This window comes from Podarcis tiliguerta, assembly GCF_965153285.1.
Source record: "Podarcis tiliguerta genome assembly, chromosome: 6".
Classification (NCBI taxonomy): domain Eukaryota; kingdom Metazoa; phylum Chordata; class Lepidosauria; order Squamata; family Lacertidae; genus Podarcis; species Podarcis tiliguerta.
This window is the reverse complement of record NC_139539.1, coordinates 73,536,287-73,554,928: the sequence shown is the minus strand read 5'-3', so window position 1 is coordinate 73,554,928 and position 18,642 is coordinate 73,536,287. Positions and strand designations below refer to the sequence as shown.

General features: G+C 40.8%; 2 protein-coding genes across 41 annotated transcripts in view; one reads left to right on the top strand and one right to left on the bottom strand.

Annotated features, from left to right (window-relative positions):
- Positions 1–4,331, bottom strand: part of LOC310679592 (uncharacterized protein) — a 28,236-nt gene extending 23,905 nt beyond the window's left edge. For 6 of the 37 annotated variants that reach the window (XR_014512358.1, XR_014512359.1, XR_014512360.1 and 3 more), the window contains exons 1-2: positions 3,450–3,955; positions 2,090–2,999 (exon numbers count right to left, since the gene is read on the bottom strand). Coding sequence is in view for 4 of the 37 variants with exons in the window: in XM_083445128.1 (XP_083301254.1) it covers positions 3,450–3,475 (26 nt within the window). In the remaining 33 variants the exon portion in view is untranslated. Of the gene's footprint in view, positions 1–2,089; positions 3,000–3,449; positions 4,209–4,241 lie in introns of those variants that run through there. The other 31 variants (XR_014512352.1, XR_014512353.1, XR_014512354.1 and 28 more) reach the window with 18 other exon arrangements.
- Positions 4,332–4,341: 10 nt separating this feature from the next.
- HCCS (holocytochrome c synthase) lies at positions 4,342–14,615 on the top strand. 4 transcript variants are annotated; one of them, XM_083445076.1, is made up of 7 exons: positions 4,342–4,453; positions 6,524–6,666; positions 8,518–8,660; positions 10,248–10,396; positions 11,545–11,664; positions 12,354–12,440; positions 12,652–14,615. In XM_083445076.1, exons 2-7 carry the CDS (start codon positions 6,561–6,563, stop codon positions 12,848–12,850), a joined length of 804 nt encoding a protein of 267 aa, XP_083301202.1. In that variant the 5' UTR covers positions 4,342–4,453; positions 6,524–6,560; the 3' UTR covers positions 12,851–14,615. The 4 variants fall into 4 exon arrangements, with proteins under 4 accessions (XP_083301202.1, XP_083301205.1, XP_083301204.1 ...); XM_083445079.1 differs by having other exon boundaries at positions 11,545–11,668; positions 12,358–12,440; XM_083445078.1 differs by lacking the exon at positions 4,342–4,453 and adding an exon at positions 4,461–4,495.
- The last annotated feature ends 4,027 nt before the right edge of the window (positions 14,616–18,642 follow it).

The following is an 18,642-nucleotide window of genomic DNA, read 5'->3' as shown; positions in this document are numbered from 1 at the left end:
GACACCTTTGTAATTTGGCCACACGGGAAGGAAAAACTGGATAGCTTCCTCACACATCTCAACAGCCTACACCCCAAAATACAATTCACTATGGAAATAGAAGCCAACAACCAACTTCCCTTCCTTGACGTCCTAATCTACAAAAAACCTGATGGCTCCCTAGGACACACTATCTACCGGAAAAAAACACACACCAACCGCTACTTACATGCACAATCACACCACCACCCTGCACAAATAAACTCCGTAGCCAAGACTCTCATCTCCAGAACCAAACGCCTGGCTGACGAAGACCACTTGACAACTGAGTTACAGAATCTCTCAAATGTGTTAATTGCCAATGGATACCAGCAAAACAGGGTTACGAAGCTAATCCAAAAAGAAACACCCCCCAAAAACCAAGACACAGAAGAAAACAATGGCATAGCCCTCCTTCCTTATATCAAGGGCACTACAGATAAAATTAGCAAAATCCTCCATAAACACAATATCAAAACAGCCTTTTGCACCAACCAAAAAATAGCCAATATCCTCAGAAACCCCAAGGATAAAATTCAGTTGGAAAACCAAGGGGTCTATGAAATACCCTGCAAAGTCTGCCCAGCCACGTACATTGGACAAACAAACAGACGAATAAATGCACGGATCGCAGAACACAAGAATGCCGTCAAAAAAGAAGAAAAAACTTCCTCTCTTTTCCAACACATGAAAGAAACAGGACACGAAATTAATTTTGCAGATTCCAAATTGCTCTTTAACATGGAACATCACCACAAGAGAATAATCATGGAAGCCATCGAGATAGAGAAACACCCTCACAACATGAACAAGCGTGACGACACATCCCGCTTGCCAGACATCTGGAAATTAGCCCTCCCCACAAAATCTGACACCAGATCCAGAGGCACACAGAACGCCATCACCAATCAACCACACCAGACCCAAACCCAGACCCTCTCCACAGATAAATTACAGACACCATCCAGTAGCCAAACCAGGGTGGCACCTCCGGATGCTGCACCCCCCTGCAATCCCTACACAGATCTGGCTGGCACAGGCCACAAAACCACAGCTCGCCCCTATACACGAAGCCAAGCCAGAGCACAGCCAAGTGCAGTACAACCATCTTCTCAGAAAAACTCTTCACAAAGTTCAAGAGTTCAAGACACGAAGGCTTTAGCAACTAATCCACACCTAATGACCCACCTAAGTGGGATTCAGGAAATCACTCAAGAAATCACTCAAGATATCCCTCAAGTAATTAAGGAACAAAAGAAGAAAAGGCACACTAGCCTGGGAACCTCCTCTCTGCCCAGAACATTGGAGGCTATACACCACACCTCCTCAACAGTATTTATAGGAACTCAAACACTGAGATCCTGCTCTGTTCCAGTAACAAGAAGCCGAAAGCACCAGCCTGAAGATGACGAGTGAGACCTCGTCGAAACGTCGCCTAGACACCCCAACTTTTACACGGGAAGACACCCGAGGACACCAAAACCTGCATTCCTGTACCCGTGAAAATCTACGAAAGCATATATATATATATATATATATATTATTGTATGTGAATTCTTTATCTAACAATAAAGAATATAACAGCAACAACAAATTAAAATCCATTCATGGAACTAAAATAATTACAACAAAACAGCAACACTGAAAGCAGAGAACTTCAGTAAGGGCTTTGAAGTTATAAGCAGAAATCCAGGTTAAAACTTCATTCATTAAAAGTGCTTGCAAAAAACGAAGCAGAGTCATCCAAGTGTCCTTTAGGAACTAATTTCACAACTAAGAAACTTGTATCTGCGGACACCTTGTGCAGGCCTTACCTAAGTGGTTGTTCCCTCAGTGTGCAGTGTTCATAATTTTTATATCATTTCTGGTTGTTGTGCCACTCCATTATTCTACATCTGTAGATTTCAAATATTTGCAGAACCTTCTTCCACATTTACTTGTTTGTTGATGAATTGTTGTGTGACTTCCACACAACCCCTGCGCCTCTTGCAATCAGTTCCTGGGAATGTTTGAGCCACATACATTGTTCATGTGGGATGCTAGTCAAGCTTGTTGAGTATCATTAACATACCTTGCATGAACTGAGGATGTAATTCAGTAGGCAGAGCCATTATTCCCTCTGCAGCTGCTTCTACTTGCAAAGTTAGTAGTGGTAGGCAATCTTGTCATTTTGTCTACTCATTTGAACAGTCTTAATAGCAGCACTATAGTTCCATGTGGACATAATAAAGCAATACAATAATATGACTGTGTAACTACTGGCGTTTGTTTTTCTATGAGCCACTTAGTTCATTCTTTTTCTGTTCTCACTTGCTATTCTAGAATTTAGATCTGTATAGCAGCATTGAATAAACTTATAATTCTTTTTCATAGTCTCCAATTGTAGAAACATTAGGAGTAATGGATAAACGATTTCTACAGATGTTTAAAGCTACTGGACTATAAAGCTTAATTATTTTGTGAATTCGAGAACTTAACATGCCAAAGCAATAAGAGATGTGATACAATTAAATATTGCTTTACTGTAGAAAGCAACATTGTAAGTGCTTTTGTAAACAATATTATTGATTATACATATACAGACTAATTCTGTGCGCTTAATGAAATTCACTGCAGTCTACACAAGCTAATGGCAGTTTTATTACCTGCCATAGTATTAAACTTGTTGCTGCTGCAAACTAACAGAGCACTATTTTACAATGAATAAAGGACACACACACAATAATAAATAAAATGCTAGTAATACTCTGAATTAAGTAGCTGAATTTTTCAGGGTTGTCAGATAGTTTCATTTTTTAACAGTTGGAAAAATAATGTGTTGTGTACCCTATCTGTTCCCCAATTCATTCAGTGCCACTTGTAAAGCTAAGTTCCGATTAAAGACCTGAGGTGGTGTTTTTTTCTTTACCTGCCAGAATGGTGGTTCTTCCAGAACGGATCATAGTTTTAATTGATCTGTCCACAGCACTGGTGCTGAACTGCTAGTGGAATAATATTTGACATCAATATGTATTTTTGTCCAGTTTTGCTTTCCTTTTTTTTTAAAAAAAAAGTTAATTACTTTGGTGCAAGGTTTTGCATACTTTAGGAAAGGCTTCCTCAACCTCCTCTCTCCAGATGTTTCTAGCCTACAACTCCCATGATCCCTAGCTAGCAGGACCAGTATTCAGGGATGATGGGAATTGTAGTCTCAAAAACATCTGGAGGGTGGAGGTTGAGGAAGCCTGCTTTAGAATTTCACAGCCTTTCCATTACTGGTGGAAAAACCTCATAGGTGGGCAACCTGTGGGCACCTGCAAACGACCAGTTGTTGCAAGGGGGATCTGTTCTTCCTGCCTTCCGCTGGGCAGGGAGCGAGAAAGAAAGGGGGTGGCAACAGAAAGAGAGCAAAAGGAAGAAAGGAGGTTTTAGAGGGAGAAGGGTGACCTTACCTACTCTCTGTTCTGTCCTTAGCCATCACGGGGAACGCTGTGGTCGAAAGTTTTCAAATCCTGGCCGCTTCAGCACCAACAGGTGTCACACTGGAACAAATAAAATAACCACTCTTTTCGGTTTTGCATTTCTTAGGATTCAGCAGAGCTAAGGCGCAATTTGTCGCACCAGGGACGAGCTGCTGTTTGGGGGCGGTGTTTAGATTTCAGCCAGGTCTGGGGAAATCTGAAGAAAGAAGGGGGGGGGGTCGTGTGTGGGGATCCAATAAATCCAAGATGTGTGATCTTTAAAGGTAAAGGGACCCCTGACCATTAGGTCCAGTCGTGGCCGACTCTGGTCTTTACACACACGCAAATAGGGGACGGCGTGGTTATCTATCCACAGTCAGCATCGACTAGTAAATGAAGAGGACCCTATGGATTAAATGACTGACACGATAAAGCACATTTTGCCCCATTGGTCACCACCAAGGCTTAATTTCCTCACGTGAAAAGGGACAATGATCGAGCTTACTCGCCTTGAAACCTCTGACATGGGAAACTAAGCGCCATTGGCTAAGCTGTGAGGTTTATAGTCACTCCATGGAGAAGGAAAGGCACTCGTAGCATGCTCAGTGCTATTATTTACACTCCCTCCCCCCCCTTTCAAAACGAAGCCTGAAGGTTCGGGGGGAGGAAAGGCGGGAAGAGAGAAACTCTTCTCCTCACGCCCGGAGCTCGCGACGGGAGAGAAGCGGCCTCTGCGGTTACCGTGGAAACGAGGAACCTAACGTCTCTCGCTTTTTTTTTTACCTCGCGCCCTCTCCTTTTTGAATTCGCGGAGCGCTGGGTTCCAGGCCCCGCCCCCCACCTCCCGCACGCGCGCACAAACCATTCTCCCCACCCGCTTCTTAGTTCAGTCCCGTTGGCCCTTTGAGCTCCGCCCTGATCTCGCAGCGTCGGCTCTCGCGAGAAGTGGGACGCATCTCGTGACTAGGGCCCCCGAAGTGGTCGAGGAAACAGAGGTAAGCGGCGGTTGTCCTCCCCCCGCCATCGGTGAAATTCGGGTGGGTGGGTGTGTAGTGGCGTGTCACGCGCCTTGCGTGACAGGCCTCCGGGCTCCGCTTCGCGTTGTGGGCGGCGAGGCCTTCCCTCTGAGGGAGAAGCGCCCTTCAGGCTTTCCCCACTGAACGCATGAGCTGGTTTTGGTGACCAAGAAGACACCTCCCCCCCCCCCCCCCACCTTACACAAGTCCAGCTCCCCATCTCATGGCCTCGGCCTGCTCAGGCCGCCCTGATCTGCCCGTGTTGTTGTGTGAAGGCTCGGATGTGGCTGGTGATGTGTGTGGTGCCCCACGTGCCTGCGCATACAGCTCCCCCTAATGCATTGCATTGGTCTTATAACCGTCAAGGACCCCTGCAAGGTGACCCTGGGCAGATCCTCCTAAAAGCCGGAAATCCAGGTTCTCATTCTGCGCTTTCCCCCCTCCCATCTCCTTTCCTACTAAAATACAGTGGCACCTCCGGTTACATAAACTTCAGGTTTATGTAAGCAGGAGGCCCCATCAGCTAAAGTGGTGCTTCAGGTTAAGAACAGTTTCAGGTTAAGAACAGAACGAATTAAGTACTTAACCTGAGGTACCACTGTACTAAAATTAGCTAAATCATTGATCCTTTGCCTGCCTTCACATGGCATCTCCAAATGCTGTCGGGCTGCCTCATCTTGGAAGCAGCAGGATGGAAAAAAAGTCACAGAATCACACAATTGTAGAGTCGGAAGGGACCACGAGGACCATCTAGTCCAACCCCCTGCAGTTCAGGGATCTTTTGCCGAACGTGGGGCTCGAACCCATGGCCCTGAGATTCAGAGTCTCATGCTCCACTGACTCAGGTATCCCAGGTGTGCAGTAGTTGTATTCTGGTTTTGACCTTTTAAACTGCTAGGTGCTGGACTGGATAAAGAAACTTGTTACCTTTTTAGCTCCCGTTCTCTATTTAGGGTGAGAAAAAGAATCCCCTAAGAGTTGTCCTGTTTCTCCCCTCCTTTTTGAGGCCTTCAGGTCTGTGTGGTGGCTAGCGCCCACGGGAGATAGAAGCTTGAAAGGCAGGGAGAACAATGGTAAGTGGAGCTAGAGCCAATGACAAGCGGAACCAACCAGTTCTAGTTTTGTTCCCATCCTCCTTGATAAGTTCAAGGGCAATACAGACTAAGGCGGAGGAAACTGACAGCCGCTGTCACCCATAAGACTGGTTGTAAGAAGGCAGGCAGGTGGGGGCAGGCTGAGGCTGGTGGAACAGTGCCCCTTTCCCCCTAATCGACCAGTCTCCACTGCTTCAAGAACTGTTCATGTACTTCAGGTAACTTTCTCTGTTTCTGTACGTTTGACGCACAGAAAATTCTCACCATCCAGGTGAATGGTGGCTGTGACTACCTGAAAGCGCTTGGACATGGACAGGTGTGCATGTTACCAAATTCCTTTCTGATGTGGAAAATCAAATCTGTGTAGTCACTGCATGAAATGCTCTGAGAGTGTCTTGCCATTGAATCCTTTGGCGAAGCCTCGCTCCGAGTAGGAATAAGACTTGAAGTACCCCAGACATCCCCCCCCCCCGGTAAATTTCAAAGATGCATGTGGAAAGTAGGTAGAAGTGCAGTTTATAGTTCCTGGTTTATATTTACAAGCATCCCCACATTTATGCAGGGGTTATGTTCCAGCCCCCCATGTGCATAACTGAAATCACGTAAAATGGGGAGCACCCCACTTTAATAGGGGGGCCTGTGGTGTGGAGGAGAGAGATTTAAGTGTGCTGCCAAGGCTGCTGCCCAATGCACCTTCCCTTGCTCGGAGCTACTGCCTGGAAGTCACTCAGGGTCTCTGTCTGTCCTATTCTGAGCATTCTCTCACTTGGGGCCACTGTCCCGAGCCTTCCCTCCAGTATTTAATAACCGTTATGGCCATGCTTCATATCTGACCATAACTATTCACTTTCAGTCTCTGAAATAATTTTTCTTAGCAAGTCACCTTTCTGGTTTTATTTTTTCATTTTTCTAGTAAATAATACACTGTATTAATATGCTTGACTTTGCATTTCAGATGCCCTGTCAGATCTGGTTTTAAGGACGAGGTTGTCATGGGTTCATCTGCATCTTCTCCATCAATTGCACTCCAAGCAAATGTATCAGAACAGCCTCAGGCTGTGCCTTCACAATGTCCAATGCACCAGAAGAACATGGAAGGTAATTGCTCACTCAACTAAACAAGCTAAGCATGTGAAAAATGATTCTAAAATCGCTTCAAAGAGGCTTATTTAACAATAAGCATAGGTTTCCACATTTTTGTTGGCCTGGTAAATATGAGAACTCCCAGCAGCCTTGCTGCTACAGAGGTGGGTGAAGTTCGTAAAGTTTCTATGTAGTTCTCCCTTTCTCCTACACAAAGGTTCATAGAGTGAAGGGTGGTGATTGTTCAGCCTCTGAGGTGGCTGAAATGCCTCAGCTATACCAGGCCAAATCAGCAAGGCTCTGCCAGTCTTTTCAGCTTGAGTAAGAAAAGGTGGGGTGGACAAGGGTAGTGTCTTTGGAGTCAAGGTGTCTGGACCATGCTAGAAGTGTAGGACGAAACCAACAAGCTTGGAGCTGGAAAGGGAAGCAGTGGGGTATCTCTTACCTTGTATGAGGTTTGCGACAAAGGGAAATGGGGTCCCGGCAATCACAACCGTTTGGCTTGGCTTCCAAGGCCAGCCAGTATTTGTGGACCCAGAGCAAATATGGCTGGTTCTTTAAGCCCTAAATGTGTGGATGTTAAAGCAAGAGAGTTTTTTGCCGTTGGGATTTTTTTTCCTCATTAAGAAGCTTCTGAATTCAGGCTAGACACTCTTATTAGCCAGCATTAGAATTCTTATTCGATCTTCTCATTATGATAACTTATTTATTTATAAGGTTGCCTACCCTCTCTTCATCTTAAGTTTACAGCATTACAATATGCAATTATAAAACATGTAATACCGTTTCAGATGAAGAGAATGATATAAATTCAACAAAAGAGGCGGGTCCCATAAAACAAAGGTCCTAATATCCAAAGTAAAGAGAATCCTCTTCAGCATGCCTTGAAAGCTGCATAATGAAGATGCTAGACACACTTTGTGGGGAGGGAGTTCCACAATTTAGGGGAGAAAGTTCTCTCTTGGACTGCCATTCCTCACAATTTGGAGGGTGAGGCAATTACCAAGAGAGCCCACTCCTAACACCCAAGAATAATAGTGATGGAGATGATCCTTCAGATATTTTGGGCCCAATCATTAGGACATTAAACGTTTCCTGGCAACTAGTGCAGCTGTTGTAAAACAGAAGTTATATGAATTTTAAATGGAACCCTAGCTAGTAATCTAATAAGAAAAAACAATCTTCATGAATGACTTTTCCATTGCAGCTACAGAAGAGAAATACAGGACATTTATTTTCATAAATCAAAATGTGAACCAAGGTCCCAATCCTAACACTGGCTGGGCTTCAGCAGGGCTTAACAGAATAGTGAAACAACCAACACAACCCTACCACTTGTGCTTGATAGGAAAAGAAGGTTGTTTTGGTATATCAGTGGCAGGGGATGTGCAGAAACGAGGGCTGGATCTTACAGCTTGTTGAACTCGCTTAGGATCTATTTTGATCCTTCTTCTTCTTCTTTGGTGATCACTCGTAGCCGAGTAAGATTGTCTTCCATGGGTTCCCTAGCTCTGGAACACCCTGTTACAGGACATTACATTGGCTGCTGCCAGTGGCAACTTCCACCTATTCATGCTTTCAGTAGGTTGGGATCTCTAGCAGAACAGCCTTCCTGCCAGTGAAGCCTGGCATAGCAAGGCAAAGCTGTGCAGAGAGACATGCTTGCTTCATTCACCTGTCCCTGTGCCTCAGGGTATATTGTGCTGCAGTATAAATATTGACTCACAAAATACATTTCCAGTCACACTACATCAAACTGTATAAATAGAAGCATGAATAAAGTTCAAATTAAGGGCACAGTGAACGAGATCATTTGCCATTAAGTTCATATTCTGCTGCACAAAATTATGGTTTGTTTTGTTTCAGGTTGTCCAATGAATATGCAGTCAGCTGGCAGTCTTAGTGAGAACCAGAGCTATCCTGTTCCTGCGCATCAAGAAAGAGCATATGAATATGTGGAGTGCCCTGTGAAATCTCAAATGCATGAGAAGATTGATCCTAGCAATATGGTAGCCTCAAAGTTTTTTCCCCCTAGTGTGCTGCTATCAAATATAAAAGTGATATTTTAACATTATTATGAGGCCAACAAGAATTCTGATATGTTTCTGCTGCAACCTTTAAGAGTAATGCCTAAAAACTTGGTATTTCATGTTGCAGACATCTGTTAACGTAACTGAACTGAGATTACTTTGAGCTGTTTATTCTATAGTGCAGAGTATCACCCTGTCTTCAGATTGAAAAGGCAGTCACCCTGAATATTGCTTTTTAATATTGCAGTATTGCATTTGGCTGCTTTCAACAATAGACAGTAGCCATCAAAATATAATTTTCTCTATATCTGTTGTTTCTGAAATTGTCAGGCTGATATCGTTACTTCTGTTCAGTTTATCATTTTTGCAAGCAAGTTAGAACATTTGTGACAGGCATAGTATTGTCTCTGTATTAATTTAAGGCCATTCTGACTGTAAATATAGTAATCTTGACTAACACCTGTAGAAAGTGAACGCTTCAGCCTTTCAGATCCTGCCTTCCTTTGTTCTTCTTCCAGTAATATTTATTAAAACTAATATCATCTCTTCTGTTATCATTCACCTTTGGACACCCTTTCCTTTCCTACCAGGGACATGTCTGTCAATATCCTGGGAGATTTGATGAGTTGTTTTTAAAATGCTAATCATCTGCTCAGTTTACTTACTTGCATTAACTTAGTTCCTTTTTAACTTGAAACATAAGAATTGAATGCAGGGTGGTATAGAAATGTTTAATCTGGGGAACCGGGTTCGCGTCTCTGCTCCTCCACATGCAGCTGCTGGGTGACCTTGGGGCAGTCACACTTCTCTGAAGTCTCTCAGCCCCGCTCACCTCACAGAGTGTTTGTTGTGGGGGAGAAAAGGAAAGGAGAATGTTAGCCGCTTTGAGACTCCTGAAGGGGAGTGAAAGGCGGGATATCAAATCCAAACTCTTCTTCTTCTTCTTCTTAAAAGAATTTTTTTTAATTAGTAAATGGCATCCACCCTCCTGGTTTCAGAGCCTTTGAATCTCTGCATCCTAAGGCTCAAAAAAGAAGGTAGTGTGAAAAGCCAACCTCAGACGTATAAAGCATGAATAAAATAATTTATTTATAAATAAATGTATAGGGTGGAATTCAACAATCCTCTCTTCCAATTGCTCTGTCTGCACAACTGTTCCAGACAGCACAACCTGCTCCTTCCCCTTCTCTCCTTTTTGGATAGCAGGTTGGGAAGAGGAAGGAAGCCTGTTGTGCAATGGAAGTCCTTGCACAGGGCTTCTGCTGCCATGGCTGGTTTACCGAATCTTTCCCATGAAGTCTATTTTTAAACAGTGCAGAATTCTTGCTTCCAAATGTTAAGTAACTCCTGAGTTGAACAGCAAGTAACCAATGTGTTGGGTCATTCAGAGTACACTGGACAAAACACTCTTCTTTGAAATGTTTGACTAAATGAAACTTGCTCTTGTTAAAGGGTGTCTTAAGTAGAGTAGGTGAGAAGCATACCTGGAGTGAGGGAAGTTATCACTGAAGATACGGTTCTTTATCGCAGAATATCCACTGTTCTTATTTCCTGCTCCTTATTTAGATGCCAGCACCTAATCAGCTACCAGCCCCCGATCAACCATTTCCATTGTCTACAGTGAGAGAAGAGTCTACTATTCCTAGAGCGTCTTCTGAACAAAAATGGGTTTATCCCTCAGAGCAGATGTTTTGGAATGCAATGCTTAGAAAAGGGTAAGTGAATTATAAATTAAGTACAGCATCAGTTTGCTGACTAGCCTGCTGATGCAGGTACAACAAAAAGTGCATTGAAATCACCCTGCTCATGCTTCTCATCCTCTCAGATTAACTGTAACCTGTCTCAGCACACCTGGGATTCAAGGTGGATTTATAAACATCCAGGTGTTCATCCATTGCCTCTCCCATTGCTCTCTTCATTTTATTCACCCCCCACCCCCTGAAATATATTTGAGGCTGTGCCTATGCTGGCTCATTTATTTATTTGAGTAACCACTTGATGTTGTTTTCATTAAATATTAACATACAGGTGTGAACAGGGCCTAGTTAAGTTTACAAAGTCCTGTGTACACTTATCTGTGAGTAACCCTGTTGAACACAGGGACATAAGTCTGAGTAAATATACATAGGATTATGCTCTCAATCAGTCTGCTTGGAAGCTATGCTTAAGCTCTCAACTTTCCTTTTTTTAACCATAGTGTATGAGCATTTGATTCTAGACATGACTATAATGCAGACTTTCTAAAATACTGGCAGTTGCGTGATTGAGCAAAAATGTCTTCAAGCTTTTTAGAAGTTAGGCAACTATGGTAAAAGACTAAAATGTGCAGGTGGTATGGCATGTATCTTTTAGCCCCCTGAAAATCTGCTCTGGAGGGTTTTGGGTACCCTTGGGAGCAGTGTGAGTTGGGGCTGTAGGGGAAATCACACCTTCTGCCTGTGGGGATGATGTCCATTTAGCAGAGCAGGAGGTTCCTCTGGATTAGAGTCTGCAAACAGAAGGAGTTGATGGAACCAACCCATTAAACTTACGCTTTTTGACTGTGCTTTGAAGAAAAGGCCCACAATCTGTTATGCAAACACCCAGTTTAGCTGAAAAATGCAGAAGCCTACAAAGATTTACCATCACAGCAAAAAACAGGCAAGTAGTATATTACTGAAACTTAGCGCTGTTGGCATATTTGAGTTTTGTGCCAGCTTGGTAAATAACATCTCTACTTAGTTATTTCTTTGTTCAGTGGAGGAAGGGCGGAGAGATGGGGAACTTGATTTCAGTCAAGTAGTTCCCCCTCGCACGATAAAATAAAGACTTGGAACTCCACAGTTCCCCTCTGATACCTCATTTTTCAATATTCTTTCTGTAGATGGAGATGGAAAGATGATGACATAAAACCTGAAGATATGAATAATATAATCAAGATTCATAATCAGAATAATGAACAGGCGTGGAAGGAAATTTTAAAATGGGAAGCACTTCATGCAAGGCAAGTACAGCTACAATTTATATTCACATTTTGATACAGTATCTTGTAATAAAAGATATACAGGTGAGTTTTTGTTTTCTCATAGTAATTCTAGGTTTTATGCATTTTCGTGTTGAAAGGAAATACATATGGAAATGAGAAGTTGTTGCAGGTCTTTCACTAACATGATTAGGCTTTTTTTTACTTTCAGAACTAATTTGTTCCTCTTTAACTTTCTGAACCATAGAGGTCAAATAACTCACAGAGACTGTTGAAAGATGCTTTGGGGTTCTGCAGTTAGCATCTAAAGGTCACACTAGATGAGGTAGTTTTGTGAGTTCAATTAACGTGACAATTTTGTTTGTTACATAAATAGTAGCCATGCAAAGCCTGCCACAGCCCTGACAAAAATTGCTTCTCTGAAGCTGTTTACAATTAAAGGGAGAGGTGTGTGTGTGTGTGTGTGTGTGTATATATATGAAGTAAAAAAAAGGGGGGGGATCTGCTGCCTCTGACACAGGAAGGTGTGATCTCCACAGAATAAATATCATTTTATGATATTTTATTTTGCTGTTGTGAAATTGAAGTTAAGAAATATATCTATAGTTGTATAGTGGACATATTTAAGTCACAAACAAATACTTCTTAGTCCTTTTGACTGTAATTGTTTAGCCTTGATTGCTGATTATGTGTTTCTAAATTGCCTTTAGGGAGTGTCCATGTGGACCAGCACTTATTCGGTTTGGTGGTAAAGCGAAGGAGTACTCGCCAAGAGCCAGAATAAGGTCTTGGATGGGGTAAGCTGTATAGAGCAGATTGCTGTCTATTTTAAAAACAAAAAGTCTTAAAATTTGGAATCTTTGTGTTTAACAGAATGGGACTTGAACGAGGCAGGTCTTTGTTAAGATACCTTAACATGTTTGCTACATGTGACATATGTAATGATTGATATACAGTTGGACTACTTTTTAAAATTCAACAACATTAAGACTTTCTATTTCTTTCTAGCTATGAACTACCTTTCGATAGACACGATTGGATTGTTGATCGCTGTGGAAAGGAAGTTCGATATGTAATTGACTATTATGATGGAGGAGAAGTAGATAAGAACTATCAGTTCACCATTTTGGATGTCCGTCCGGCTTTTGATTCCCTAACTGCAGTATGGGACAGGATGAAAGTGGCTTGGTGGCGCTGGACTTCATAACTAAATTTGCACGGTATGAACACTATTTGGGCAGAGTGGTGCCCTAACTTTGGACTTTAATAAAAGTTTATGGTGACTTAAGTCAACACAAGCCTCTCATTAAATAATACAGTGTGTGTGTTGCCCAACAGTGTTGACCTTTCAGAAAAACTCTATGGAAACATGCTCAATAAGGAATACGGAAGGCACTCAACTAGTGAATGTAGTATATCAGTACTATGCAATGGGAGTAGCTGTAATCTTAGTGGACGAGCAGTTACAACCTTTTAACAGTGATACCATAAAACCTGAAAGATGAGTGCATAAACTGTTTTGAAATTACACCTTCTGCTGTAAAAAATAAAATGACATTTAGTCTTTAAAAATCCACAAAATCCTTTTTGAGTGACTTACATACTAAAATGTCCATAGATTTTATATTACACTGAGTGTATATGTTCTCAAGGTAACCATGATTCATGCACAACCATATGTGTAACTGACTTAGTTTAAAAGCAGTCAGAAGTCATCTGAATCAACAGCATTTATATCCTGCCTTTTATGTTAAGCTGAAATTAAGGTGATGCTTGGCTAATTAAGTTGCTCTTCTGAAAAAAAATATGCACTTACGTCAGAGTGTGGTCCTGTATTTGCCCTTTTAAGAAGAAAGGTGTCTTAAAACATATCAATGCCAAAGTTAGTTATGCAGTGCAAAAATGTATTGTTAATGGAACCGCCTTTAAAACATTTCATTTAGCTTGATGAATGTAGGCAAAAATATTGCTCTCCAGAGATGACAGCATTTGCCACTAAATCCAAACTTACACATAAATAAGACTTTCAGCTTGTGTTGGAAATGTAACAACTGCTCCCAAGTTAAAACCTGAGTGTACCATTTCCCTGTTCAGATGGATGCAGACAAGTCACTTGGCCAATCGTAGGTGCAGTTGAGTTGATAACCGTTCTATACCAGTGCTGCTGGTTGTATCTAGGAAAACACAATAAAAGTTATGAGGATTGCACACTCAGTTTGTCCTTCTCACCCCCACTCCTTTTGGCTTTAAAAGGACAGAGCACAAGGACAAGCAAGGTGAGTGAAGACAGAGTGGGTAATTCACTCTTGTATAATTGTTTGCAAGGCTGTTGTACACATCCCTTGGAAGAATATTCTTCAAGAGCCTTTGAATAAAGAAGGAATTATTCGCACAAAAAATAAAGATATAATAATAAGAACATTTGCAAAGAGGATTTTTTGGGGGGATGCTGCTAGGGAGAAAACCATTGATAGATTATTATTATTATTATTATTATTTGAATTTATATACTGCCCTATACATGGGGGTCTCAGGGTGGTTCACAGAATAAAATAAAGATATAAAACCACAAAACACACAAACACACACACACACACAAAAGAAATATTATTAGGATATCAAATAATGTTTTTGTTGAAGGATCTATATACTCAACATTATTCATAATTGATTTGCTAAATTAAATCATCTTGGAATTGTGTTTGAAAATGCATACAGGGTAGGTATAAAACAGCAAGGAGTATCTATATAGATATGTAGATGCAATAATTCTACCTCTTGACATGCTGAATGTTGCATCTTAATTGATGTTGTTCAAGGAATCTTGGCATGTCTACAAGATGCACTTGCTGTCCAATTATCCATTGTTCTAGTGTGTGTACATTTATCTTCGTTGTATATAGATGAATTCAGTTACATGTCAACTGCTTCATAGGTGTGTCTTTGGTTTTAATAAACTATTTTTTACTTTATTGCTTGTCAGATTTTATTTTCTTGGGGTAAACACTTCAGTGATTTGGTGATACCTTAGCAATGCACAAAGCATTCAAAGCCTTGGAGTTCCTTAAATGTTTCCATCCCTGTGGGCTTTTTTACTAAGTCAGTAAGGCTGGAACAAAGCATGATACATGTGTGCAGAAGCCTGCTTTAATTGCACATTGCTCTTGCTGGGTTGGGGAGATTTTGTGCAGCCTGAAAAGTCCCCTCCAGGATTGCCAGGGTACAAAACCAAACTGCCCTCAAGGTTATGTGGCTTCCCCCATCATCTGTATGGTAGGCGTGGATGTCTTTGAGGACAACAACCTATATAGGTTCCAGTATGAAATATATTGCGCCAAATGCACAGACACTTTGAAACTGAAAATACATGCATCTGAATTCATCAGTATGGGCCATTTAAGCACAGAAATGTAACATCAAAATTTCCAGGAATGCTTGCTCTATACAGAATATGTATTTACTGAGTACCCATTTGGCAGAGTTCATAAAAAATGCATTATGCCAAACTTTTGTATTTGCCTCCTTTGCATTTTGTGAGGAGAAGCTGTTTCATGGCATGAATATTACCAGGAAAGACATTCTTTCAAATGAAAATAAGTTTCTTAAATTGCATTTTGTTTTGTTTTTAATTCATCATTTTACTCAGAATTTTCTGTGCCTTTTCTGTTCCTTTAAAAGGAGACACATGGATCATATTTTGCTTGCTTGTATTGGAACAAAAAAAATGCAGTGTTCTTGTTTTGGGCCTCTAGTCAGGTTTTTTTTTAACACTTTTAAGTTCATTCATGAATATGTTAGCACCTGTGAGCCATTTGCTCAGATCTAAATGATTAACTCTACCTTGCAAAAATAAGGGACTTGATTTCCCCCCTCTGAAAATGACAGCTATGTTTCCTTTTGTGATGAAATAAAACCTGTAGTTAAGAATTAATGAAGATGCAGATGGTCTCCACTTAATCTGACCTTTCTCAAATTGTAGGTATGAATTAATTGCACAGGATGATGCTATTGTGACTGCATTAACACCACAAATGTCATGGTAGGCCATCAGATACTTGCAAAGTTGAGGAGTCATAAGAAAAAGATTAAAACTCTGTTTACAACATTTAAATCTGCTCTGACCTTTATAAAGTACAGTTTACTTTCCAAAGAAATATGCTGCCTGTCTGTATAATAGCAATTAAACATTCAAACAAAACTTTTTCTTTAACGGTTTATCTAACATATTTTTGCATAGTTTTTAAATTCCTCAGACAAAACCCTCACAGTTTCAAGTTTCTGTGAAATGCAGAATTTTGTGGTTTTAAAAATGCCTGTCTCATTTATTGTACAGCATGCAGGTTAGGGTATACATATTTCAAAAACACCATGTAGGTCATGACTTCTGGGCATACAATATTGAGCTCTTACTATCATCTCAGCACTACTGCTCATCTGTTCTTGTTGCAAATAAACCTACCCCTCTGATCCTTTTGATTTCACAAGCAGTTTGGATTGTTTGAGCAGTTAGATAAAGGTCATTTAAAAAGAAAAAAAGTCACTCAAACTGTTCGAAACGAACTGAAATTCTGGAGGTGTGAAAGTTTCTGCGTGTGGAAAGTCAGTGATACATTCCCCAGGTGGGAAGGATTAAGTAACAAGTGTGTTATCCTTGCAGCTAAAGTTACGAACACATTATATCTTTACCATATGGCCCCTGACATTGCCCCTGCAGACCCACATTAGCATTTTACATTACATGGTGGTAAAAAGTGAATGTATTAAGTACCCTTCTGCTAAAATTGCTGCCTATGATACAGCTATAAACAGTATTATAAAACAGTGGTTCCCCAATTCCACCCAACTGCAAGACAACTTGAGGGTCTTACCAGACTACTTAATTTTCCCCCCTGCCTGCTGTAGCAAATGTGATGCACTGGTGCTAGATGCACTCTCTGCTTTTTAATTGTGCTGTTATTGCTTCTTTTACTTCTTACTGAATTTATTGTATAGAACTCAAATTATATTGTATTTTATGGTAAGAATTCAAATAATCCGTAGAATTCAAATTGCAAGACAACAAAATACAATATAAGAAATAAAAGAAGCAATTCAAATGCAATTAAAAATTAAGAACATTTAATGTGATGGATGGGCCGTTGCCCGTCTTCATCCACAAATCTATACACACACCACAGACCACCTGAATGAAGCTCGGTTCGCAGACCAGTTTAGGAAGCCCTGTTCTAAAACACAGCCATGTTTGGCAGAAAGTGTTATTCTCTCAGTCTGCAGATGCATTTTTTGGCTGCATTTTTATACGCTATGAGTGCAGTGTATTAAATGACTTTGTTCAATCCTCTCAGAAGTATGGCATCTTCAGCTGAATTGGATACCAGTTAAATACTTTGAAAAGGATGGATTTTTCTCCATCACATATATATAATGATTGAACAACCAAAGCAGACAATGTACATAAAGAGAACAATTATCATACAACATAATAATATAGGTTCAACACAATGAGCTTTGTAATAAAGTATAAAAAATCAGGAGTGAATGAAATGGTTACAATTATTATAAATGAGGTGTAAAAGCACACGCTGCATACTTCAGTAGCGAAGACCTTTTCCTCCCCCCCCCCCATTGCTGTAATATTAATTTCTTAACCTTGTATTATTCACTAATACGTCTTTAATCAGTCATTCTGACTACTGGGGATTAATATTGTTTCTGTTTGGGTCCTGAGACCTTGCCAACATTGGTGAGTTTTAAAGTGATAAAATTTCTGTAGAAGAAAGCGGAAAAGATAATATAATATAATATAATATAATATAAATCTATGCTTGAATAGTGCAACTGTGGATGTGCAAATATACTCTCCTCCCTAGCTGTGGGACATGCGTGTTTACTGCACTCTTTCAATTAAGCATCAGTACATCCCAACCGTATGGCTACAACAAGCTCCATTTATCCACACATATCTTTTATATGTGAATTAAATCTGCAAAGGGCTAAGTTACAAGTGTTCGCATACCAGGAATTGGTAGGCCACACTAATTAGCTGGTATGCTAATAATAAGAACAGCTAATAATATTAGTTTTTGGTGAGCCACACAACTGGATTTTTTTTTTTAAATAGAAAATAGTTCCTACACAGTAATAATGCAACAGAAGGCCAAGAATAGACATTCATCTTGAATTTAAATATTTAGCATTTTCACAAGCCTGTGACTACAAGAGAATGTATTACGTTTAGATGGGATTTAGATCTTTGACATGAAGCGGATATTTGCATAGTGTGACAAATATCAAACTGACATTATGCTGTCTCATTTGATGACTTCCAAATGTCAGAGTGCAAGAACTTGTGTGTGGGGACCTCAGTGACTTTAGATAGTGTCAGTTTAAAAGACATTTACATTGACTTATTATTTTTTAAAAATTATTTAAATGTATAAAATGTATTAAACAAAGCATTGTTAAGAAAGGAAGATGGTTGCTGGGGGAGTGCGACGGGAGGAAAGGATTGTCATAAAAGAAGAAGGTGGTAAGTTTCAGCTAATTTTCATAGAGGCCTTTCTGACAGGAGCAAGCAATACTTTGCTGCACTTTTGACAGCCTCTCTTCAACTGTTTCTGGCACCTGCCGCTCATTCCCCTATTAGTTTGTAAATATTTCATACTTACAGGTATGAAATATGTAGACTGCTGAAACATGGCCACACTGCTGTTTTTAATAGTTTGTGTTTTTTTGCCTTAGTATTTGTAAGTGAATTTTTTGTGGGCCTGCTGCTTTACGTGCAATTATCTTTGCACAGCTGCAGCAGCAAGGAAGCTGTGGTTTTGTTAAGCACCCTTTCACTTGGGCAGCTGCGACCATGGTACCTTGGAAAATGCTTGTTCCCACCTGACCCTAAGGCCACATGGCCCACCACAGCAACTATGAAGGCAGCATGTGGGCCTGTGTACTTTTAAGCACCCACAATAAAATACAAATACGATTTGAGGGAGCCTTGGG

Coding starts and splice junctions, on each gene's coding strand:
- HCCS (XM_083445076.1), top strand. CDS start 6,561: ATGGGTTCATCTGCATCTTCTCCATCAATTGCACTCCAAGCAAATGTA. Junction 10,397..11,544: donor AATGCAATGCTTAGAAAAGG/GTAAGTGAATTA, acceptor TTCTTTCTGTAG/ATGGAGATGGAAAGATGATG. Junction 11,665..12,353: donor TGGGAAGCACTTCATGCAAG/GCAAGTACAGCT, acceptor AATTGCCTTTAG/GGAGTGTCCATGTGGACCAG.